This window comes from Ixodes scapularis, unplaced genomic scaffold, assembly GCF_016920785.2.
Source record: "Ixodes scapularis isolate PalLabHiFi unplaced genomic scaffold, ASM1692078v2 PGA_scaffold8__174_contigs__length_109621045, whole genome shotgun sequence".
NCBI lineage: Eukaryota > Metazoa > Arthropoda > Arachnida > Ixodida > Ixodidae > Ixodes > Ixodes scapularis.
In genome coordinates, this window is record NW_024609883.1 from 73491342 (window position 1) to 73518462 (window position 27121).

Sequence of the window (27121 nt, forward strand, 5' to 3'; positions counted from 1 at the left end):
CCAGCCCCCAAGAGGAGGGCCATAGAAAGCATCAGGGATCGAAAGATCATGGATAAGCTCAAGAGACACGATGAAAGATTGGACAGAATGGAGGAAATCTGCAAGGAGACTAGCGAGCGCCTCACATCGCTCGAGAAGAACATGCAGAGTAGGTTGGCGCAACTACAGGTACAGCTACAAGCGCAAATACAAGCGCAGATACAGAGCATGGAAATCGGCATCATTACCAAACTCCAACAATCATGGACGGGACAGGGCGTGCAGCAACAACCACTCCGCCAGTAAAAGGCCTCGTAGTCTGGCACTGAAATGTAACGGTTTTGCACACAAGAAAGCGGTACTACAACAGCACTTGCAGAGAGTAGATAGGAAACCAGATGTGATCATGGTACAGGAATCTAATGCCGCGGAGACACCCAAGCTCGCGGGATACCGATCGCACAACAGGCCTCCGGATACCTGCGAAACGCCCAAGGGGAAGGGTAGGGGAGTCTGTATCTTCGTAAGAAAGGGTATCACATTCGTAGAGCACAAAATACTAGAAAAGAGCACCATAGAACACTGCACGGTGGAGGTTATCACGGGAAGGAGGAGGAAAGAGAGCACCTTCTTAGTTAAAGTGTACAGCAAGCCAACTCACACGCAACAGAAATTCAAAGCACTGTTTCATAAAGCATGTAGGGTAGCGGGAGGAAACATGCTGATGGTATGCGGCGACTTTAACGCCGCGAACCAAGTGTGGGGGTACCGCAAGACAACGGCCAAGGGAAGAGACTTATTGCGGGACGCGCTGGACGCAGGGTTGAGTCTCGTCACAGATCCCGAACAACCCACTCGAACGGGAACATCGGTTTCCCGGGACACCACCCCGGACCTCACCTTCGTCAAAGTGGCGGGGAGGTAGAGAAAGGTCACTTGGAACAACACGGGGCTATGACCTAGGAAGTGATCACTACATAATAGAAGTCCTCATCCCGCTGGAGGGGAAAGGTGGTAACACTGAGAAGAGAAAGCACCGGCTCACGGATTGGGATGCCTTCAGGACGACACTCACTAGCTGGCAATCAGAAATCACGGATATCGATCAATGGACGGATAACGTTAATAGGACGATGGAGGGAGCCACGAAGGAGATAGAAACAGACGAGAGTATAGACAGAGTGGACAGCAGATTAGCTCACCTACTGGAAGCTAAGCAGTCAATCAAAGCAAGATGGAAGGGTCAGCGCACAAACAGAAAACTACGGTAGAACATCGCGGAACTCAATCAGCGTATACAAGGCCATTGCAGGTTACTGTGCGAGCAGCAGTGGACCGAGGTATGCAACGAGGCGGACGGTCAAATGAACAAGAGCAGGACCTGGAGCATGCTCAGACATCTCCTCGACGAGACCAAGACTAAGGGGTATCAGCACGAAAACCTTGCGAGGATCGTACACAAGGCCATTAGCAGTCGAGATCAAGAGGCGTCCGGACGAGAAGTATCTACCGTCCATGCCTACAACAGAATACCTGAAGTACCAGGGTACCGACAACGCGACCTTGGACAAGGACATTGCAACGTAGGAAGTCAGAGCAGCCATGCAAAAACTCAACATCAGATCGGCAGCCGGTCCTGACTGAGTTACTAACAAGGCGATCAAGAACCTCAGCGAGGCGGCTATCGAGAATATCACGAAGTACTACAACAAGTGTTGGCGAGAAGGGAAACTACCAAAGCAGTGGAAGACGGCCAAAACGATCCTCATCCCCAAGCCGGGCAAGCAACCCAGTGTAGAGAACCTCAGGCCGATCTCACTTACGTCGTGCGTCGGGAAACTTCTCGAGCACGTACTGCTGGACAGATGGCAACGATATCTGGAGGAGTCGGGCCTCTACCCGGACTCCATCATCGGGTTCCGGAATAAGCTGGGGACACAAGACGCAATGATTCTCCTGAAGAATGAAATCATAGACGTACCACTTAGCATAGGTGACAACAGGGCCATCCTGGGGCTGGACCTACAGAGCGCCTTCAATAAGGTGAGCCACTCTGCCATCCTTGCCCAGGTCTCAAAACTTAACATGGGTAGGCAATCCTACGATTATATCAGGGACTTTCTAACTGGACGAACCACTAGAATCTGTGCGGGGGACTTACAACTAGACGAGAAAGATTTAGGCAGCGTCGGAACTCCACAGGGGTCGGTGGTCTCCCCACTGCTCTTCAATCTTGTCATGATAGGGGTGGCTAACCGATTACAGGAAGTTAGGGACGTCAGACACACCATTTATGCTGACGATATCACATTATGGGTCAAAGGAGGCAGCGATGGTCACATAGAAAACCAATTGCAGGAAGCGGTCGAGGCCATAGAGGAATACCTAGAAGGGTCCGGGCTCGTGTGCTCCCCGACAAAATTAGAACTGCTAGTGTTATCACCTAAAAGGGCAGGCAGGAGAAGAAAGGACGCGCCGATCACGGTGGAGAGACCTAAGATCACGGTCAAGACGGCGGGCGGGCGGATAATCCCGGGCGTAGACAAGATCAGGGTGCTCGGTTTGCTACTCGAGCGGAACAGAGTAAATGGAGAAACAATCACTAAGCTCAACACCAAGGTCATGTCTGCTACGAAGCTCTTACGGAGGATCTCCAATAGGAAAGATGGCATGAAGGAAGAAAGTTTAATCACGTTAGTGCAGTCCTTTGCGATCAGCCACATTGCGTACGTGGCTGCCTTCCACAAATGGACTCCAGGGGAACGAAACAAGATAGACGCCCTCATCCGCAAGGTATACAAGATTGCACTGGGACTCCCAGGCAACGTGAGCACACAGAAGCTCATGGAGCTGGGGGTAAACAACACTCTGGAGGAGATTGCAGAAGCTCAACGATCGGCGCACCTGGAGCGCCTCTCCGGCACAAAGACGGGGAGGAAGATCCTACAGGACCTTGGCATAAATCCTAATGGCAGCGGCTCGGCGGCTTCCGAACCCGTTCCGAGCAGCTTAATGAGCGGAACCAGAGTATGTCCAATACCGCGGAACATGAACCCCACGCACAACGCAGAAAGAAGAGCAGCGAGGGCGGGAGCTCTCGTGGATAGGCACGCGGAAGACGAGGGAGCCGTCTACGTAGATGCGGCTGAATATCAAGACCGCGTCGAGGCGTACACAGCAGTAGTGGTGAGCGCCTCGACGGGAGCAGTCAAAACGGCGGCCAGCACCCGCACCAGGGACACGCATCAAGCAGAGGAGGTGGCCATTGCCTTGGCCATCGCCAACCCCGGCTGCAAGACGATGCTAAGTGACTCAAGGACGGCGGTGTTGAATTACGCTAAGGGCAGAGTATGCAGTGCGGCAGCCCGCATTTTGCGGGCAGCCGAAGAAGCAGGGCGACAAGGGGCGGTGGTGATCATGTGGTTCCCAGCCCACATGGGCAGTGATGTGTCGGGGCGGGGCAACACCAACCACAACGAGACGGCCAACGCCGTGGCGCGAGGACTCACCAACCGCGCGACGGCAAACGTGGCCCTCTCGGAGGGCGGTGCGTGGTATAGTTCAAAGGACCGGTGACTACGTACAACGAGATTGTGAAGTGGTATAGGTTAAATAGAAGAACTATGCCTCCCCCTCACTCTGGACTCAAGCGGGGGGAGGCTGTGATCTTTAGGCAACTACAAACAGGGTCCTTACTAACACCAGTGTTAGCTAAGTACGTATACCCGGGACTTTACGCGGACGATACGTGTAGACTGTGCATGAAGGCTAGGGCCACCGCGGTGCACGTACTCTGGGACTATGAGAAAAACCCGAGAGAGGCAACCGAGAAGACAACGATTCCCCCTCAGTTCGAGGCTGCGGCGAGGAGCTGTGACTTTAGAGACTCAACGTAGGGCCGTCCAGCAGATCTCGGCCGCCCTGGAGAGGCAACGGGCAGATGATAGCAGGGGAGGTAAGGGAACACCCGGAAAACCGGGCGGCTCTCCCTCCCGATCCCGGTTAGCTAAGAGGAATGATCGGGGCCGGGGAGTAGAAGGCGCGAGATAGACGTGGGGGCCGCGTCGCGTTCTGGTCACCACCCCCTGCGCGGGGCAAGGTACCACCGATTGCTGGCATTCAAATAAAGTTTTTCCTCCTCCTCCACCTCTCTTGGACTGCAGGAACACGCTCAGCGCGATTCTCTACGAATGGTATGCCGTTGTGCATTCGACGTTTTCTGGCCTCTCTTGAAAGTTACCACTTAATTTTTCTGATGCATGCTGCGTACCCTTTCTGTGTTATCTTCCACTGTGAGAAATAGGGCTGCTAGTGCCTGCCGTTTAAGCGTTTCTTCTCGGCATTCACGGCAAACGAAGGAGAAGAAGGACGTTGAACGGCCCACGGCGCGATTTTGGGAACAATGACGAGTGTTCTCCCCGCTCCAAGAGGTAATCCGCGAAGAGTCCTCAGTCAACTCCAAAGATAGTTGTTCGGGACGGGTTAGGCCACGGGTCAGTCGCGTTCGTCCCTTTGCCTTGGTGCTGGTGTGATGGAAGGAAGCTCTCCCCAAAACGTGCCCCAAAACGAAGTCATCTTGGATTCCGTCCGATCGTCAAGATGTGACTGTATTATTTAAGATCTTTCTCAAATAAATTAATTTCAGATAACGTCGTATCGCGTAGAACAAACAATATATTGTTTGCATGTACGTGTCCTGCCCATCGGTAAACACGTTATTTGTGAGCGTGAAAAATGCATGCCTTCCGGCTATCATCTATTGTAAATTTTTTTCGACAGCTAAGCGCTTTGTCATTTGGCACGCTGCCGAATGAACGGCGCCGTCAAAACGTATCGCTAAAAAAACAAAAAATAAAACACGAGAACAAACATTCCAGTCGCATTCGTTCTGTCGAGCGCGTACCCCCAAAAATAGATTACAGCATTTTTTTTTGCTTTTTTTTTGTTTAAATTACATGGCTATCTTAATGTCCTCGGGAAAATACATAAACCATGAAACACAAAGCACAGCGGGAAAAGACGAGAATCTGTCGGCCAGCAGTCTTTGAAACAGCGCCTACGCAGGCTGCGCCTATCGAAATCGCAGTACACTTTGTTAGGATTAGCAGTGATGCTAGTTGAGTCTAGCCTCAAACCCAGTGACTGGGCTCGAAAACGGTTTGTTGCCCCTGGGGTCGAGTGTCTTTTGAAAAGGTGTATGTACTCCGCTTGCGGGTCAGAGTACCGCAATGGTCCTCCCAGGGCGGCCATGCTAGACCCAAGGCCGCACTGCGGGAAGAAACCGTCATGTGTCACACATGACGTCACAGGTGACGTTATGTGTGACGTCATTGTGGGAAACATCCCAGAATGCAGCGTGCGTTACGCCGACGCCGACGACGCCGAACCCGACAGCTGATTACGAGGGTTGCCATCATGCTCGAGCCGGTAGTTGAGGTTTTCCCGTACACTCCCGAAACGAGACTTTGAGATAATTTATCTAAAGTCTACACGAGGCGCACAAAAATGACACGTAGTAATTTAGAAACACTTCCTTCACTAAAAACAGTTATACCCCTAAATTCAATCAAATATCCCGGAGTTTCCCCATACTATAACCATTTGGTCATGACCCTCGAGACTAGAGAGTAATGTTTGTTGTTATATACAACACGCAACTAATTTTCAAGAACCAACAAAAATATTTCATTGACTTTACCGCTTCCTAAATAAAAGCACACACCTTAGAATTTCATCTGACGAGTCAAAATATGACGTAATTTTTTCGCGCTAGTAGAATATTTTTATACAACAGACTTTCATTATTTAAAGTGTTTGAAACGCCCTATTGCCATTCAGTTCAATAAATATTTCCGGGTGCGTTAATTAAAAATATATTTTCGTAAATGCACTTACCAAATAGCTTCCGAATGACTGCCTCCGGCAAACTCCTGCAAAAAACTGATACAAAAGGTCAACCACAGGTGAGGGAGGTGACGGCGCCAGGCAGGGCTTATGTAACGTGACATAATCTTTACGAGTCAATAAAATAAAAGAGAAATGCATGAACTCTTTGAGGCACAAAAATTTGGATTAGCATAAAACTACGATGTAGAGTCAAAAGGTAACCTCAGTTTATTTTTTATTTCCGTGGTAGTATTTATATCATGAAAAGCCTTTTATTACTTTTCAACATAGTTACCTCCTCGCTCGACACACGAGCGCCAACTCTTCACCAACGCATAGAATATTGTGGCTGGCTCTGGACTCAGGATTGCACCGCCGCTTTTAGGTCATCATCGGTATCAAACGTCTTTCCTCCGAGAGCCTTTTTGAGGGGCCCGAATTGCTAAACATCACTCGGTGTGAGGTCTGTCGAGTATTGTGGGTGCGGAATACACTTAAACCGTAGTCCTTTGATTTTTTCCTGCTGGTGTACGTGCCGTGTGAGGGCGCGCATTGTTATGCTGCAGCAACACCCCTGAGCTGAGCAATCCGCGACGCTTTGACCTGATTGCAGGATTCAAGTGGTTCTCAAGCAGGTTGCAGTATGATTCACTGTTCGAGGTGAATCCCTTGGGCATGTAATGTTTAACTATTGGGCCCTTATTGTTCGAAAAGAGCGTGAGCATTAGCTTGCCCACCATTGGCGCTGTTTCGAACTTCTTCGGCCTTGGTGACATTGCGTGTCGCCACTGCTTGCTTCCTTGCCTTGTTTCTGGTTGGTCGTAGTATACCCAGTAAATCATCACTGGTGTCAATGCGTCCAAGTAATTAATCTTCCTCGGCTTCGTAGCGTTACAGTAGCGTCTCTTAAGCATCCACACGCCGTCCCTTAAGGTCCGGCGTAAGTTGTTTTGGAACCCACCTGGCGGATACTTTGTGATACTGCAGAATGTCACAAATGATATGGTGCGTCGAGCCGTGACTAAGATTCGATTCTTCAGCCACTTCGTTGATGGTGACACGCCCGTGTATGAGCCGTTCCACACCAGAAGTTGCGTCCGGCGTCGTTGAAGCGTGAGCCCGGCTGGAGCGAGGTGCGCCTGTCAAACTGGGCGCTCCACTTTGAAACTTTTCATGCCACTCGTACACCTGCCGCAGCGATACACAGGCGTCTCCGTATTGCTTCAGTATCCTACGATAAATATCCGCAGGTTTTTCGCTCTCTGCACCCAAAAATCGGATAAGCGAACGTTGCTCCTCCCTGGTGCATGCTAGCGAGGGGGTGGCCATTTTGAAAGTGCTGTGGTCACGGCTAAACTTCGGTTTTGATTTTGATCTTTTCACGGCTAGGCTAAATTGCGGTCACATTCTGACTCTGCCTCGTCTATCTGATCCAAAAAGCTGCAAAAAAACAAACAAAAAAAAAAACACTATTTTCGCAAACGAAAAAAAAAAAAAAAGAAATCTGATGTGGGTCACAACCTATTATCTTGGCCAGCCCAGGCAAGCACAATGCTAGTAAAGCTTCTGAATATTTTTTTTATGAAAGTTCGCGAAGCAGGGGACTTGGCAAGTTTCTAACATTCATGTTGTCCCTGAGGGATGTGTTTTAGTGCTGCCCTCCGCACACCTATTTATGACGTGCTCTTTCTTGGCTGATATTTTAACACAGTGACACGTGCAGTTTGGGCCACTTGACTTCTTTCAATGCACCGTGCGCTGAGAAGATTTGCGCTTTGACTTCGCGCCAATATGTGGTTGTTGGCGTGAACTTCCACTTCTTTCCCTTCCCCCGTAAACCTGGCAACACGCAAAATGCTTGTTTCGAAGGCAGCAAGGTTGTGTTTGGCAAAACGTGGGGTGTATCGAATATCGATTTAACGAACGCGGGAACGCTTCAATAAATTGACCCTTTGTCTAAACGTTGCAGGTCAACGAAGCTATCTGTTTATGGAACGTCGTTCGACGAAATGATTGCCTTAAGGTCATTCATGCGTTTTGGTTACTTCTGACGACCACCAAACAAAACTAACGTGTTAAGTGCTATGATGAAGTGCTCCAATTATTTTATTGCACGGCATGTTTTTTTGCACGCATGCAACAGGCATTCGGCAAATAAAAGTATTGACAAGTAAACTGCCCATCTGTGATTCTTTTCTTTTTAGGGGGGGGGGGGGGGGGGGTTGGGGGAGATTTATTGTGGTAGGCGCCATGGCTCCCACAACGTCAGGAAAAAAAATGTTTACATAACCGCGGCTAGCTAACGATGTAGCCCCATCTGGAGTCAGGACGAGAAGTTCAAGGAAATGCGGCGCAGGTAGTTGTTATGCAAAACTACCGTGCATCAAGAGCATTATATATTCAAATGGTGTTTAGTGAGGCTCACCACTGTGCTTGAAGCGTTAAGGCGCCTCTGAGAAGTACCAAACGTTTCTTCGGTTGAAGCGAAATGTAAGTATTATAACAAAGTTTCAATAGTGGTAAAGAAGCGAAAAGGAAAAAACGATTGAGTGTTTTAAAAATACCGCAGATACAAAAAATTTCAAGACACCCGTTCATGGGTTTTATGAATTCAGTTTGCCTTGAGAAAACCGGGCTACGGGCCGTTCGTCGAAAGACAATTTGTAACAGGGCAATTCGTAGCAGGGCAATTGGTCGCGTGGGGCAATTCGTTATAGGGCTATTCGTCACAGGGGCATCTAGTCGAAAACTGTTTTTTTTTTTCTTAGTTTATGTTTGTTAGGAAAATTTAGAACAAACTTTTCAACCATTACAGCTCACCGGAGTTTGGGAAGGGGAGGGGAGGGAGGGGGAATGTAACGTGTATGTATAAAATATAAAGTTCAAAAGCCTTCCCAGAAAAGTTCGAACACCGCCTTGTTGTCCACGTTCTTTTGGAGTTTCGGAAAGGTGGGAGGCTTTTCTTCTAAACATGCATGCTGTGTTGTATCCTGTTTGGATACTTCACGGTCCTTTGTCCGGTTTCTGTTCGCAACTCCAGCCCACCGCTCGCCGCCCTCTGGCGGACGACCGGAGAGACAGTGGAACGGGAACGGAAGCGGCAGCGGTGGTGCAGAAACGGTGGCAGGGACTGTCGGCCTTGATGCGTGAAGCCATTTGAACGAAGAAAATTGAGCGCATTAAAATAGGAATTCTTGTACTCCGCCTCGCAACAGCCTTGGACGAAGAACTCGGAGGTGTAATTTCATTAGGGACTTTTCACATATTGCATACTCTGCGAATTTCTGGTCATGTGCATGACCGCCAGCTCAATCTGTGCTCAACGTGACGGCAAACGCTCCCGGTACTAATGCGGAGCTCTAGCGTACGGTCTACGAAAAGTCTATTCTGAGCCCTGGGTAGGAGAAAAGTGGTCACGCAACAGGTTTGTCGAGCAATACACATTGGGAATGGGTCGTTACAAGGAACATGACCATTTATACCAAGAACGTTTAAGAGATAGCATACGCGTACTTGCTTTCAGGTAATTGCAAAGTAAATAAAGAAATACTCGAAGCAGTTTAAGCGCGTCTGTGTTAGCCAGCCTCTTAAGCTGACAGTGCACGGGAGGCTGCGTGGTCGCCGGGCCAATCTGATCGCTTAATACCAACAGTTTGAGTGATTCAGAAAGCGATGCAAATAAAACTTTTCGTGAACTGACAGCAATATGGAAAACATATTTAGAACTCGGCTGTGGCGTACACTCACGGAAGTATACAGCGTCGACTGCGAAAATGGAGCATTTAAGCCAAATCTTAAACATTCTGCTATAAAGCAAAGTACCAAATGAGGGAGAACCTTCATTCGTAATTAATAATTTTGAAGCAATATATACTTCATAAACTGTAAAAATTAAACACATAAGAAGCTTTTAATAGGGTGACGATTCGTCATCTGGACCGATTGCCCCATTACGAATTGCCCTATGCGACGAATTGCCCTGCTACGACTTGCCCTGCTACGAATTGTCTTTCGACGAATAGTCCTACAGCCGAGAAAACCATTGCAGACATTCAGCACATATTATATTGATTGTACAGATTATATTGACAACGACCGACTACTTAATTATTATTAATTGATAATAATAATAGAAAAGAATAATAATAATAATAATAAAGAGAAACTGCCGGAGTCGACAACAACGTTCTTCTTATTGATGACATTTTAATTCTATCTATTGATGAAATTTGAATTCTACCTAGTTTCCCTACCCTATCACTCTCGGGATGGGAAATCCAATATAAGTTGTACAAAATAAATATACCCATCACGATAAAAGGAGCAGACACGTTAGGGTGCCCCAGAAACCAACAGCACGCTGACACAAGTCAGCCAGCGTATATTAGTGCATTTTACGAATTCACCCTCCCTGTCCCGAAAAAAAAGGTAAAAAAAAAAAACCCAAAAAACTTTGACTTTTACCTCTTGATATTTGACCATCATAAACTACGGACCACAAACCGTAGGAAAAGTTCGGTGCCAGCAGCGACTTCATCACGGCCACATATCTGCGTTATAAGGTCAAAACATTTATTAAAAAATCGTAAACGTTGCGATCATGGAAATAATATATTACTATCAACACATACTACAGCGCACACTGCAAAAGTACTCACACCGTACACTCACTCCTTACACACGAAAAAGAAAGATGAAATTCAAACGAACTGCTCTGACTGACAACTCGTTTTTTATATACTTTGTCTTCTTCTACGTCTGGAACTACTGAATTTTCCGAATCACGCGCACCAATCTCCTAGACTACAGTGTTCTCCTAGACGCCAAAAAAAAGTTTTCTCTTTTCCTGTCAGGTTCAAAGATGGTGTACTAATACAGGCATACACTGCCGTGATTGGGGGATCGGTGGCCGAGTGGGCTAGCGCACACCAGTGTTGTGGAATGGGCACCCCCATTCCATTCCAATTCCATTCCGGGGAATTAAGTTTGCGATAATTCCACTCCTTTCAACTCCTAGGAATGGGGAAACTGGGCCCATTCCCACTCCTGGAATGGCTGAATCGTACCATTCCATTCCTCTAATTCCTAAACGTAAAAATTGGCTCTTGACAGCTACATTGTGTTGCCGGCATAAGCACCATAAAGCTGACATTATCAAACGCATAGACAATTGCAACAAGATGCAAAATGCCTAAAAAAAGCACTGCTTTTACAAAGCGGAGCGCTGGTGGCACAAAGTGTTTGTTTACATTGTACTGCAAACATCAAGAAAGCCCCTTGATATGTCGATGCTTGTTTAAAACATCGGTCTTTCGACCATGTGGCTCGCAAAAAGCAGCGAAACCTAAATCCACTAATTTTTTTGGCAAACTTTTTTTGCATTTGTCTTCTAGGACATACGCGGTCAGGGTGTTTGTTTGATAAGACCATAAAAATATCCAGTTCGTGCGTGGCGCAGAAATAAGCTATATTAAATACTTTATTCTTCAAATACCTGCACAGCAATACGGCTAGTACGCTGCTGGAAGCGACTCCATGCACAGTGGCAGGAACAGATCCTCTGACCAAGTGCAACCTCTACGGCGCAGCACGAGACACCATGTCACGAAACAGTCTTTCTGCAAGATCTAGTCAGTTCGGTCACTTGACTAGAGCGGTGACGACAATCTACTTCACCTTACGATGGACCGCAACAGACAGCACGAGAGCCATCGAAACCAATCCAGTGCCTTCTGAGCGTCGCGTGACCCTGGGGCGCAGCAACGCGCCGTGCGTGCAGTCCCCCTCACGGTGCTGGATTGCCTGGGGCGACTCGTAGCATCCGCAGCGGTCCATCACAAGGTGAAACAAAGTAGGCAGAGTCTAAAGTCGAAGGAAATGAGCGGGAATCCGCTAGCTTGCCTGTAACCCTAACCCACTTGAATGTAAAACATATAACACAGAAAACAAGCATCGGAACAAAGACCAAGTAAAGGGCGAACTTACACGTAAACATGCAGAATAATAAAACAAGTCTCGGAGCAAAGCGCAAGAGGAGAAGAGAGAAGTGAATCTTGCTTTGTTTTATTGCCGAAGCAAACCCACAGTTTGCACTTCAAAGGAGTGCGCGCGAATGAACGTGGAAGGCAGCAGGTTTGGCCGCCTGCTAAACAACGCTCCTCGAACTATACGAAAACAATAACAGATCACTTTTCGGCGGCGCGGGAGTCAACGAGTTATCAGAGCTCTGCAAGTTATGAGTCGTCCCCGCTCTCAGATCTCAGTCTGTGCGAGCGTGTATTCTCCATGCCTTCGTTCTTTTGCTTGGTTTCTTGTTTCGCTCGCTCTCGTGTAACGCCAGTAAAGCCCGTCGCCTGCGCGAAAGGCGCCACCGCCATCCCTTCCTCCCTCGTCTGCACTTTGCTTTGGCGCGTCTTTTTTGTATTGCATTTTTTGCGTATAAGTCTGTTAGAGCTCCACGCGGGTTAGCTGTGTCCCGCCCGCTCATTTTATTTCTGAGCAACTGGCTCGCTGACTAACTCAAAATCGCTGACCGTAAACAAAAAAAAAAAAAAAAAGAAAAAAAAAAAAAAGAAGAACCGGACCCATTCCATTTCCATTCCATTCCGGGCAAAAGGCATCTAATTCCATTCCCATTCCATTCCCCTCAACGCTGCCGCCATTCCATTCCCATTCCATTCCGGGGTCGCGAAAATTCGGAATGATTCCGGAATCATTCCAACTCCGGAGTGGCAACTCCGCAACACTGGCGCACACCAGCTCGGAGCACGTGGAGCGAAAGCTCGCGCTGCGGAACCCAGGGATCCTGGGTTCAATCCCCACCCCTGCCCGTTTCGATCTGGATGAGCATCGTACCGGCGTGCGGTCGTGTATCACTACTGCGTGGTGCACGTTAAAGACCCCAGGCTAGCGGTTGTACCGCACTGGCTAAATTGCTTATCTACAGTGGGTAACAATGTCGCCATGTTCTGGCAGACTAAACTCCTGCTGTATAAACAACTAACGACGAATTTTTGCCGTGATTGTAGGTGCGAGGTTCACCCCCTTTGTTGTACAACTTCAGGTAGGCAAAGTAATCAATTAACTAGAGAAATTATTGAACCCGAACATATCGTCAGGAATCATAGAAACTGTATTTGTACACCATCTTTCAACATGACAGAAAAATAAGAAAAATTTCTTGGCGTCTAGGAGATTGGTGCGCGTGATTCGGGAAATTCGGTAGCTCCAGACGTAGAAGAAGACAAAGTATATAAAAACGAGTTGTCAGTCAGAATGGTTCGTTTGAATTTTTCCTTTCTGTTTCCTGTGTAAAGAGTGAGTGTACGGTGTGACCACTCATTCACACTGGAAGCGGATCCGCGTTCGCAAAGCGGTTGCGAACGCGGTTGTATAAAGATCCAGTACAATTGCACGCGCACTTGATGACATCGAGTGCGAGCGCAATTGTACTGGATCTTTATACAACAGCATTCGCAACCGCTTTGCGAACGCGGATCCGCTTCCAGTGTGAATGAGCGGTAAATGTACTTTTGCAGTATGCGCTGTAGTGTGTGTTCATATGAGCAACCAACTCGCCCAAGCTGCTACGCTAACAAGATGCTAGGGAGTTTTCGTAGACCGCGCTGCCCCCCTCCGCTAAGCGTTCCGCGACGAAGAAGTTGCTACTGCGCCTGCGCGCCGATAGCCTTGACTGCGGAGTTCCCGCTATCGTAGCGGGTTGCGGAGGGCCTTGCGGGATGGCGAAAACGATCTACGAAAACTCCCTATTAATATTACTTTTCACCGGAGCGTAAGCGTTAGACCTGGCAGTGCCATTTGTAGTTATGTCTCCGGTAGAGCTCGCGAAATTGCGCGTGACGATTCTCGGAATAATACGTCCCTTGCCAGAGTGCTGAGCTGTTCTTACGACCGACCAGATTCGTGGAAATGCTCCCGGCAAGGCTACACAGCAGTGTTTCCCAGGCTTTAGGTCAATACCTCAAAATCTGCGGTCCCTCTGCTTAGCGGCGCCTCACACTGCTCAAAACACCGAACAAGGGACAGTCCGCCGACGCCAGGGAGTTCTAGGGTACAGTCCTCGCACGTCCGATGTGGTACGATGGGGCCTCCGGTGCGAATTGCGCATGCGCTACAGCAGAAGACACTCGCCTGCGCAGTTCGTACCGGACGGCTTATACCGTGCCGTATAGGATGTGCAAAAATGGTTCCTTAAAACTCCCTAGTGTTTGCAGAGTGTCCATTGTCCAATGATTCAGCAAACCGTCTGAGGCGGGTTTCTACCTCATGGGACGGTCCCGCCACAGTGGTCGTATACGAAGACCGTCTACGCACATGTTCCGGGCACGACAGTCTCTGAATCGATTGCATCTATTGGAGAAGCGATTCTCGCTCTTTCAATCCACAACGAAAGGCCGGCTTGCCTGTCTCTGTCCGACTCCTTAATTGAGCTCAAGGCTCCTATGTCCCACACAATGTCCATTTCTCCTGCACACGATCTAGAAAATAATGTCAAATAGGGAAAAAGTGACAAATCAATCAATCAATCAATCAATCAATCAATCAATAAACGATGCGATATGTCTTATATCATGTCCGGCATCACCAGACACTGATGTAGGCATTAGCCTGTAAAGGCATAAAATCAAAATGTTTTTCTTGACGAGGGGCTCTGTCTCAAGAAAAGATGCCTTTTTTTAACTTAAGAAACAGCGATCAGCAAACAAAACAACAAAAACAAAAAAATAGCAGAAATAGTTTTTTTTTTTTCGAAATGTGAGTTTTCGCAGTTTTCAGGCGTATAACTTTCAGCAATCAAAACCAAAAGAAAACCGCATCGTGTAAGCACAATAAGTATGGATAGCAGAAATAAAAGAAGCATTACTCTGGCGAAATCTTGACAGTCAAAGAATTGCCTCAATATTTTTTCAACACATTAATATAAACGTGTGAACTGTTTGCCCAAAATACGAAGTCCAATAACGTGTTTTTTTTTCTCCCAACCTATGAAAATATTAAAATTGGTCTGAGACACTGAGACGCCCGACTCGAAGCACTGAAAACGTGACGACGAATGTTATAACATGAGGGTAATACGGCTTTTTCGTGACGAGATACAAGAGTTTTTACTCATTACCATGAACCAACTATAGCCCAACAACGATTTTCGCTAAAGAAGTTTGAAGCCGCGAAATGGGTGATGGGGACGCTCACGCTCACAAACCCTCTTCCCTCCCCCCTCCTCCCCTCTCTACCTCACAAAACAAAACAAAAAAAAAAAAAAAAGAAAACCGCGCAAATAAACTGTTTTGTTTAGACTGCCTGCTTTGACCTGCAAGTTAAGCACAGGGTTCCTTGTTTTCCGGGTTTATTTTCCTTCAAGTTCGGTAGTGTATTTTTCGGAGTTTATTATTTTTTTTTTTTCGGAATCGGTGTTTTTCGGTATTTCGGTGTCGTCGCGGCGCATGGCGTCGTCTGGGTACTCGTTGTATAATTGAAGTTTCACCACGGGCGGCATCGCCGTGTTGCTGGCCGAGCGGCGGACAAGCGCCTGCGTGCAACGAGGTAGGGATGTCGTCATCAAAGAGCGTTGTTCGTGGCTCGATCCTGACTGCTGTTCCACGCCTCCAGCGACTAATTCAGTGATTTTAGCAGCTACGAGCTCGGGAAACTTTAGTGTCGTCTTGGCGATTACTTCAGTTGTACGTGTCTCAGGGTTTAGATTATGACGTTTCCTATACCCAGCTCGCCTGCTCACTTTCGCCAATTGCAGTTCAGCTGGATGTCTGTTTCTACGCATCTGCTCAGTGAACGCGTCAAACCGTAGTGAAGCGGCCGTGATCAAGCCGGTTCGGCTCAGCAATGAAAGCCAAGAGATGCAGAAATATTATAAGCAAGACAAAATTGTTCGTAAGAAATATTTATCTTTATTAATATTATAAGCACTATCCGACAGCAGTGGTACGGCAGTAATGTAATTAAACTAATGCAATGCAATCACAAAAATTACGTATCTTTTGCATTAATTAGTAATGTAATTCATTACTTTTTGAGTTAGGAAATTTAGTAATTTAAGAGATAACTCTGGGGAGCTAATTTATTTAAATTTATTAATCGCTTTTTAGCTTCATGTATATTTTGTGCATCTGGAAATCTAATGGGCAACTTTCTTTTTACACACAAAAAACAATTGAGTCCGAGCGAAAAGTAAAAAAAAATACAAAATAAATAAAAGAAGCAATGCATTAGGTAACTTATAAAGGGACACATTTCGAAGACACCCAACCTTTTGAGTAGAAGTGTAAATAGCTCGAGTACGAGCGCTCGGACACACAATGATACTGTACTGAAAAAAAAAAAAAGAGGAAATTGATATAAAGAAAATCGAAGTGATTGATTTTCTTTTTTTCTGAGACCATTATGGTAAGGAGGTCCGTGGCAAGACTCTGTTGCGTCTGCTCCTTGCACGAATCTAGTGTCTTACAGAAACCAGAAACAACTGCTTTTTTTCTGCAGATGCTATTTTGTCCTAAACCCACACGTCTTCACGGTTCCAGCTAGGGATGTCGCGAACCACCCTAGGTTCGATTTCGAAAGGTTTCGATATTTCCGAAGCGAACTGAGGTTCGATTTCGAAAAATTTGATATTTTCATACCGACCGAGGTTTGATTTCGAAAAATTCGCAACTTTTGTCCACAGCGGAGTTTCGAATTCGAAAAGTTCGAAGCTTTCACGGTTTCTAAAATTTCGAATTCGAGTATTTCGAATATTTTTTTACTTCAGGTTCGATATATTCGAAGATTTCGAAATTCTTTGTAAAAAAAATTTGAAAACTTCGAACGCTTCGAATTTTTATAGACATGAAGTTCGAACAATTCGAAGATTTCGAATTTCTTTTTGCATAAAGTTCGAAAACTTTGAAGGTTTCGATTCTCTTTTAACGCTAAATTGAAAAAAAAAAAAAAAACAAAAAAACTTCGAAGATTTTGAATTTCTTTTTAATCCAAGTTTTCAAAGTTCGAAGTCCGATTTTCAAGTTTTTCCACAGTTTCAGATTCAAATAACGTTTTCACAAAATCAAGTTTAGAAAAGTTAGGGGTGTGATATCTAGATTCTGCGAAGTTGGTCAGGCAATTAAATGAGACGACGAGTGTCCCGGACGTGCTAGAATATTTGCCAGTGCAGAATTGTGACCGCCGGGCGGCGGGGGGGGGGGGGGGGGGGGGGGGGGGGCGGGGGCGGGGGGCGGGGGGCGTTTAACCTGCATCACGCAGTAGTGATTTGCACGAACACACTGTTTTACGAGACTCTTCCAGTTCGAAACGGCCAGGGGCGAGCAGGAGGTTTGAGGCTCAGAAAAAACCGTTAAGCGACCTGGCAAACTAGCTCGCCACCCCTTGCACGCTGGTAGTAATCCGATCCGGTGAAGTTTATAATTGTCCTGGAGGTTTATTTTCTGGGACGGAGGAATCGCCTCGCAAAAAGCACAAAAGCCGACACAACTCGAGGTCGAGGAGCGTTCTACCATACAAGTGGCGTCGGAAGAGGAAAAACGGGGGGAAGAGGGTAGCGGGGGGGGGGGGGGGGGGGGGGGCTTCAGCCTCCTTCTCCCCCTTGCAGGTATTTCGGACTGTTAAAGAAAACAATACGGGGAAAGAGGGCGTGGTCGAGCTTATTTTAATCTGAAATTAGTTATGCATATGTATAGCTAATGTCGCTCTTCACTGCATAAAAGGTTGCGTAGATGGTCATTGTTAGAAACTCGTTGTCAGAAGGCACTGCTCGTCACATGCTTAGTGGTTCGGAAGTTCAAAGCTGTCTTTTCGACCTAAACACCTGTGCCAATAGTAACAAAAGAAAAAAAAAAAAAAAAAAAAAGAATAAATGCGGGAATAAAAAGCAGGAGAAAAAAAAAAAAAAAACTATCAAGAATTCGTCGGAAGTGTTCTATTCTTGCATATTCAGAGGTTCAGAACTTCGAAACAAGTTTCTTTTACCAAAATGTGTACAGGCTAAAAGAAACACGTCCCAGGAACGTGAAGCGGAAAAAAAAAAGTTTTCTTTTAATGACGTGCTGAACTTGAACACTACTAGAAATCTTCTCCCATGAGTTAATTTATTCCTTAATGTGAAAAAACAATAAATATATTATTTTGTATTCTGCAGATGGCAATGATATGTACTGTCTGTGGTGTTAATTTAAATGCGATACCTCAAACAACTTAGACGAAAATAAATATCAAGTTTAGGTCATAATTGCATGCAGATACATGTTTGGACATTTCTTCGAAACTCACGTTGAATAACAATAATCACATCTTAAGACGGCACTTACCTAGGCTATACATAGATCATTCTTAAAAAAAGTATAACTTATCTACCATGAATAGCTCCGGCTGCAGCGTGCTTCAAATCTGGCACAAACGATGATCGTCAAAAACCCGTCGTCCTTCCTCGCCCCTTCGGGGATTTATTTCTTTAAACCTAAGCATGCCAGAACATTAAAATAAACGACATTGTCTTTCGTAAGGAACGCAGCACCGCGTGTAAAAGTTCGAGAAAAAAAAAATTACGAATGTACCCCACTACTTGAAATCAAATGAAACCGTCCGCCGGTCTTTCGAAGTTCGACGAACGTCGAACTTTTACCCTAAACGTTCGAAGTTCGTCGAACTTCTGACTTTTCAGAATTCGAAAGTTCGAAACTTTTCGAATTCTCTTGATAAATAAGTTCGAAAGTTCGAAATTCATCGATTTTTTGGTCAGTCAAGTTCGAAAGTTCGACAAGCATCGAACCTTGCAGCGCAATAAATTCGAAAGTTCGAAAAAGATCGAATTTTTTTGCGTAATAAGTTCGACGGTTCGAAAAGCGTCGAACTTCTTAGCTTAACAAGTTCGAAAATTCGACCTCGGTCGAATTTTACGATATAGACAATTCGAAAAATCGAAATTTTTCGAACCTTTCGAACCGCTTGATTCGATCATCGAAACTTCGATTCGAAAAAAGTTCGCGGCATCCCTAGTTCCAGCGTTTCTCGAAAAGGCGTCACGTGGAGGAACAAGCTGCTTCTCCTTTTGCAAGCACAAGTTTCGAACTAGCCAGGAATTCCGGATGCAAGGATCGACCGACATGGCGGTGAAAGGGTGCCATAATATGGAAGGGGCTTTAGCAGAGCGGGGCACTAGCCCCGAAGCAGGTTGTGCTCCCGAATACTTCGAACAGACGCCGCATTTTTGTGCAGCAGGAGTTAAACAGAACAAGTTTTCACAAGTGTGCATCTACTGCCGTCTGTTTCCTCCATTGTGATGCTATTTTTAGTCGCAAGAGAACTATTGGGCAGGTACTAAACATTTCTTTTTCGTTTTCTTTGTAAAACTATATCAGAGAAGGGGAAGCAAAGCAGGCAAACGCTTTGTATACCAGTGGCCTGTAGTTATGTGTAATTACAGAAAATAAAATAATTGGTATGAATACTCTTTTTTTCATATCACAATGGAAAAGTAACTTGCAAGTTACGTCATTACTTTATAAAAGTAACTTGGTAATTGTAATTATTTAAATTTCCACCCTGGTAGTTTGTAATGCAATTTCATTACAATCTGGTTGTTTCAGGCAAAGTAATTAGGATTGTAATTTAGTTTCAAAACAAAAGTAACTTGGCCAGCTCATCTGTCCCTTAGTTATAACATGCAGGCTTGCGAACAGGATTACTACTGTGCTATTAGAAACAAGAATAAATAAATAAACTACACTTGACCCTAAGCACTGCAGAATTTCTAATATGTTCGTTTGTATTCTAATCAGGAAACCAAGAGTTCCCGGCAAGCTGCGCCGTACATTATATCCCTTTTAATGAACCTCTGCTTCCAGAAAGGAGGTTATTTTATAGAACACGCATGGAACACTTGTAGGCCAAAAGTTGTGATAATCAGTTTTGTGCTCAAGGAGAAAAGACGTGCTGTGCACCGCAGGCGTTGCGTTACGTAACACCATGGTATGGGCATTAGTGTCAATGTACAGCACAAAAACTCAAGTTGAGGGGAGATGGGGGGGGGGGGGGGGGGGGTTCTCATAGCCAGGCAATTCAGCTCACTCTTCCCAAAAGGGGGTATTCACTGGACGTCATATTTGAGGGCGCCGTTTACAGCGCAAGCTCAGAATGAACTGACATTAGTAGGCTGATAAGACCGGCGATTGTGAGGATGGGGAATGCACGTTGTAAAAGAGAACTGTGGAACTTCAACATCAGCACGCGCTCAGCATTCGCGCACACAGCTATGGCTGCCAGTGTATATTTCCTATACGTTGGGCTCCCCCTACACACGCGCGCACACGCACACACACACACACACGCATACATACATGCACACACAATAACGCACATACACACGTACACACGTTCCGAGGAACGTAGGGCATTAGCCGTCCATACCCCCAAGTGCTTGAAAAGGGAAATCCCCCAAACCGGCCGCGGTTTTCCGAGGATTCCATTCCGAGTTCGTTGATTCGTAATCGAGGGCGCTAGAATCACGTCAGCTGTTTCAACGCGCTGCCTAAAAAAATGTATGTGTTGAGGAAAGCTACGCATTTCAGTCTCGCGTGGCGCCCTCTATAGAAGGAGTCACGCGGGACTTCACTGCAACTGCGGCCATCTATAGATGGCCGCATTTGCGGTGAAGGCGCATCATGCCACCCGAGTCTCACTGCATGCCCTACTCAGCGTATACTTTACGGAGCACAAAACGTACCTCAGTGTGCTCCGATAAGCATAAATAAAACGCACTGCAACACAAATGACAGCTCACTTTCAGCCCTTTTTTCGAACATTCGGAATGTCACGCCAAAACAAGAACAAATATGTAATCTAATCTAATCATCTGAATGTGGCGTTGTTATACTTACAGAAACGTGGCAAACGCCTGCTATCACAGACTTGGAAATTATCCCGCTCCTACCCGAGTTTCTTTTATATCGACAAGACTGCACATCAACGACAGGTGGGGGCGTCTTAATCGCGATAAAAAATTCAATCCGTCATCATAGAGTGGACGTTGACAGCCGTTTAGAAATGGTCTTGATAGCATTCATTCATTCATTTGTTTATTTATTTTTTGTGCTCATGAACAGCTTGACGCCTTGGTAATGATGCACAACAAAATGTTCACAGGTTAGTTACAAAAGTCTTAAAAGCTACGAAATTTGGGTTAAAAACATCAATATCTGCTCCCCTGAGGGTATTGTAGAAGTGTTGAATACGGGTCATGGAACTGGTTTGTATGATATGATTAAAATGGAAAGTTGGAGAAACACGCAAAACTCGACTCGGAACGGGAATAGCATCCGAAGGTCCACGTAATCTTATCGTTTTAGGTGTGGGCTCGCGCCCGCCAAAGCAGGACTCCGAATTTGCAAGACAATTTAATGACGCTTTTAGACTGCTTGCATAAAAAGTACCCAAGAGTACAATTTATAATCTGCCGTGACTTCAACTATCCAAGCATAAATTGGTCAGATGTATCTCGTGTCAGCTCTAAAGAATGGTGAATTTTTAAACTACATACAGAACTACCACCTCACTCAAATGATCACGCAAACAACAAGACAGACTGCGCATAATTCGAACATACTAGACTTAATACTCATGACAAACCCAAGCAACTTGCAATCCCTGTATTACGTTAAAGAACTAAGCGACCATAAAGTAATTCTGGCTACTTTCAAATTATTTCTTTAGAACGAGGAACCCATAACCAAGCAAATCAAAATTTATGACCGCGGAAATCACAGTCATAAACAGAGAACTTGAAAACTTCTATTTCTCATACGAGCGAAGTTTTCACCATCGCGATGTCGATGAAAAGTGGTACCTATTTCGTAACAAACTGAACGAGCTAGTAGATAAATTTATACCAACCATCACCAGTAAAAGCAAATCACCTACCCCATGATATAACAATGCAATTAGAAAAATTAACAACGAAAAAAGCGTTTATTTAGATTAGCCAAAGCAAAAAACATATCTGCTACGTGGCTACTCAATTATGAAGCAGAAAAACATTTTACGAATGCAGTTCGCAAAGCTAAGCAGAGCCTTTTTGGAACCCCTCTACCCAGTGTGCTTAAGAATAGCCCCAAAAGGTTTTGAAAAACTGTAAACCCTTCAGCCGTAACTTCAATCTACTTACATGGTAATTCCGATGAGCCCTTAAGTAACAGTGAATGTGCAAATACGTTAAAGGAATGCGTTCTGCTCCGTTTTTACGCAAGAGCGCAGCCTGACCCCCCCCCTCCCCCCTCCCCCCCCAACTGCTACCGACAGAGTGATTCCTGAAGCTATGTCTCCAGCATTGACAATGCCGTTGTAGTTAACTGACTACGCCGTTGTAGTTAACTACAACGGCATAGTCAGTGTGATTAACACTATGAAACTTTCATCAGCTGCTGGACCAGACAACACTAACTGCAAAATACTGAAAAACACAAAGGTGGTAAGCAGCGACACTCTCGCCTTACTGTTCTCTCAATCGCTCGAAACAGGTCACGTACCCGTTCAGCGGAAGTTAGGTAAGATCATTATAATCCCCAAATCCGGTGCCAGGTCTTCACCATATAATTACTGGCCCATATATTTGACAAGCGTGCAGTCAAAAATTTTGGAACACATAATTTTCACAAACAGTGTCAATCACCTAGAGCGCAACAACTTCATACACCCTTCACAACACGGTTGCCGTAGGGGTCTATCTTGTGAAACACAACTAGCCGGATTCCTTTACGACCTACATATTAATTTCCACAATAACACACAGACGGACACCATTTTTCTTGATTTCGAAAAAGCGTTCGACAAAGTCCCGCATCGACGACTAACTTGCCCTGCTTAACCTAGACCCGTTGGTGTTATCCTGGATTAACATCTTCCTTTCTAACGGAAATCAGTTCGTCATCGTAAATAGCACCCCCTCTAACACATGCCCCGTTCTCTGGGGTGTCCCTCAAGGCCTCTCCTCTTTTTGATATACATTAATGATTTGCCACTCCGTGTATCTGATAACATCCTCCTCTTTGCCCGATGAGTGCGTCTTATATTCCAAAATTAACAGTTACGACGACCAAGTAACATTGCAGGCAGACCTTTCAGTTATAAAACAATTGTGTAATAAATGGCAAATTTCCTTAAATGTTTCAAAATGTAAACTTGTCTCCTTTCACAAGCACACCAATCCATTTACTTATAATTGCTCCATCGGTAGTTCTGTCCTACAATCAGCTTGTACTTACAAATACCTAGGCGTGGACTTCAGTAAAGACTTTTCATGGTCCAACCACATAAGCAGTGTAATTTCCACCGCAAGTAAATCCCTTGGTTATCTACAACGTACCATAAAATTCGTCCCTCCTCAATTGAAACTGCTCACCTATACAACACATATCCGCCCTAACTAGAATATGCCGCAGCGATATGGGATCTATACCAAAATTATCTTATCGAAAAGTTGAAAGCCATTCAAAATTGTGCTGTAAGATTCGCATACTCCGACTTCTCGTCCTTTACCTGCGTCACCCAACTGCTAAATCACGTTGTCACCGAACCATTACATCACGCTCCGTTCGCACTTTTCAAGTCTCATTAACAACACCCAATAAGTGTCATATCCTCGCCCAAATACAGATCGATTAGCAAATTCCTTTGTTATTAAAACAGCCAAAAATTGGAACGGTCTTCCTTAAAACATTAGTGCAGCTTAGGAACTTGAATAAATTCAAAGAAGCTCTTATAGCGCTAGATTAGTCATAGTTTCATAATGATGAAATTTTGCGTACATTTCAGTGCTCTCGCTGCCTTGTTTATACAGGTGTGATAATTTTGTATTTTTTTGTATTTTGTTTACAGGTTTTTGGAATTTTTGCCGCTTTGCTGCGTAATGCCCACCCCTCCTGCAATACCCCCTCCTCCAGGGTTTTTTGAGGAAAATAACATAAATAAATAAATAAGTAAATAAATAAATAAACTTGTTGCTGCACACGCGCAGTGTTGTCACGAGGCAGATTATTTGCAACGTCATCATAAGGTTATTACACGTTTACTGCAAGATGCAAAGCCCCTGATGAGGTGTCGCAGCTGTTACGGGAATTGTATAGTGTGGATTCACACAGGTCTGATAATTTTTCTTAGTAGAGATTTTTTCCGACCTTGGAGCTATCACATAGTAAGTGTAAGAGTGGTAGAACACTTACTTGTTAAAGTCGAGCACATTGCAGACAAATATTCGGAACCTCTTATCCGGAGTCTGCGAAGAAACGTGGAGTATAACAAGACACGACTTTGTCAGTATAGATGCAACGAACCAGTTCCGAGAAGAGGACTGCGTATGTGCGAGCCACCTATACACTGAAATACTTGACAGGGTGCCAAAACGGTGCTTCAAAGACATACCGATCAATTTATCCATTTATCACCTTTATTTCTAATGGTTTGCTTTTAATCACAAAATAAGGTGCTGCTCAAAGGAACACCCTTCATTTTTGAAAGGTCTGAAAAGCGTGTGGGAGGGTGTGCTAAAGTAAAGGAGAACACCCATTTTTGAAGGGTCTTGACTGCGCTGATACCCATTTCCAGTAGCTTGGCTCCGTCGTCAAACTGCCAGGCTTTGTGAGTATAGAGGAGGCTATGACAGGTCCCACGATGCATAGCGGTAGCGGTGGTTTAATAAAACTGGTTGTGTGACCATTGCATTATTACTGCATGTACTACCAGCGCGCCTAATTTAAAGATCCATTCGCGGAGGTTGTATGTCAAAGATTCATTCGCGGAAGTTGTGTACCCACGTAAAATATTGACGAGAACCAAGGAACCTATAGTGCAACATTCATAATTGCGTAGTCGGCCACGCGTAGATGATTGTCTTAGTATTTCCTAGTAAACACAGTATAAAAGCAGGTGAAGCAATATGAACAAGGTATTAGACGTAATATTTTTTTATGGAGTAGCCGGTGTCATTTAAAGAATACCATTTCTCCATAATAATGAACTTATCTCTCTTTCTCTCTTTTTTATGAGAAACATATCTCTAAAGTGTCAGCACCTTCCTTTTTCACTGTGTTCACTAGCGTCATAAGGGTGTTGCTATAACGTGTTCTTATTATATTCGTAAGGCGGCTTCCTATGTTGAATGCTAGCTAATAACATATATTTTTATCGTGTGCGTTTAGCAAAAATTCCACATAGAAGGTCTCAACCTTATGTTACCCATCGTCATTATTATCGTCGACATCCTTTCCACCTGAGGTGATGATGCTCCTAAGGCGTAGCTAACATGTCTTTTCACTAATAAATGCTTGACCTTAATTATTTATTATCTTTATGTACTAGAGATCAAAATAAAACTGGCTAGGTGATGCAGTGACCGCTCTATTCCAAGGGCTCAGCAGAATTATGATTGTGGTCACCTTCTGATACGCTTGGTCTTTCCCGCCTTTTGCATAGTCTACAATATTCTGTTTCGGTAAAAGGTTTCCCAACGCTGTTATTTATTCTCACCTGCTACTAAGCAGAATTCCATTTCATGTTCAAGGACAATAAAATTGGTCTGCGGCCTTTTTGCTTTACTCTTTCAACATGGAATGTGGCCCCGCAGTGACATGAAGTCAGCTTATATTTCACAAATCAAATCACTCGGACGTAGACTTGGGAATACTCTTGAAAAGCTGAAAAACAGTGCTCGTGATTATTTTTTAATCATAGATTTTTTTTTACTTCGTGCTCGTGCAATTCCTTCCTAAAGCCAACAAAACATCAATTGATTAGTTGATTGATTCATCCATTCATTTATGCAAAAAATTACTCCCCTTATCGTGGCTGGCATATCTATCCGGAAGGAATGTGCTATATAATTTTTCATACGAATAAGAACTCTACCTGAAATATCTTGCACTTGAGTACAGGGCACTCGGCTTCTTCGAGAGGAAGGCCAATGTCGACTAAACTGCCCCTGGCAGCCGATTCGACAAACTCCACACCGACGACGCGATGACCCTTGTCGTAGAACCTGCAACGACAGTTAATAAGTTACATATATAAGTATCGTTTCTTTCTTGAATAAGCTTTTGCAGTGCCAAAATTACGACCATAATAAGATAGCGCACAGCCGTGTACGCATAAAAAGCAACAAGAAGATTGCATTTTTTTTTCTTAACAATATGAGGTGTCATGCAAGCTTCTTCTGTTGCTTGACACGTCCTATTCAGGTTCCACTCCCGATTAATAAAAAAAAAAAAGTGAAAGCCGCTTAAAACTCCCTGTAACGCCGAATTAGAGCGCAGCTCTTGAGGAGGAGGAGGGAAGGGTACTGGGGGGGGGGGGTGAAGTGAACCTGGGGGGTCACGTGACCTTGGGGGATCACGTGACCTTGAGGGGTCACGTGACGATGCCGATGATGTCATTAGTGACGTCCCTGATGACGTCATCAGTGACGATGACGATGCGGACTCCGATGACGTCATCAGCGATGACGATGACGATGCGGATGCCGGTGAGGTCATCAGTGACGTCACTGATGACGTCATCAGTGATGATGACGATGACGATGCGGATACCGGTGACGTCATCTGGGAGGTCACGTGACCTCGGCGGGGGGTCACGTGACCCTGGGGGTGGTCACGTGACCTCGGGGGGTGTCACGTGACTTCGAGGGTTCACGTGACCTCAGGATGGGTCACGTGACCTCAGGGGGTCACGTGACTTCGGGGGGTCACGTGACCTCAGGGGGTCACGTGACCTCGGGGTGTGTCACGTGACCTCAGGGGGTCACGTGACCTCGGGGGTCACGCGACCTCGGGGTCACGTGACCTCTGGGGAGGGGTCACGTGACCTTGGGGTGACCTTGGGGGTCACGTGACCTTTGGATAACCTTGGAAGTCGCGTGACCTTGGGGTGACCTTGGTGGTCGTGTGACCTTGGAGTGACCTTGGTTACGCCGACGCCGACGGCGACGCCGACGGCGACGCCGCTCAAGCCGGGAACGGGCCCCTAAGAGCTGCGCTCTAAAACATATGTCTGCTTTAAGTAAAGTACTAGCTTGAATGCCGGGATAATGCATCCAACTCAACGCTTCCCTATTGGGAAGGAGATCAGACCGTGGCGCCCCAAGTGGTTAACTTTAGAACTACACGGACGGGGACAACAAATAACAATGACTCAGCGCTCGGCTAACATAACCGAACGCCGCGTCGGCGTTCACCTGGAGTTTGTGTTC

General features: G+C 45.6%; 1 protein-coding gene across 1 annotated transcript in view; it reads right to left on the reverse strand.

The window, feature by feature from the left end:
* LOC115323390 (thiopurine S-methyltransferase) overlaps positions 1-27121 on the reverse strand; it is a 56689-nt gene that overhangs the window by 2281 nt on the left and 27287 nt on the right. Inside the window, exons 3-7 of the mRNA XM_029983770.4 lie at positions 25786-25915; positions 24105-24157; positions 14289-14363; positions 10330-10415; positions 5875-5919 (exon numbers count right to left, since the gene is read on the reverse strand). Coding sequence (XP_029839630.2) covers positions 5875-5919; positions 10330-10415; positions 14289-14363; positions 24105-24157; positions 25786-25915 — 389 coding nt within the window. The remainder of the gene's footprint in view (positions 1-5874; positions 5920-10329; positions 10416-14288; positions 14364-24104; positions 24158-25785; positions 25916-27121) is intronic.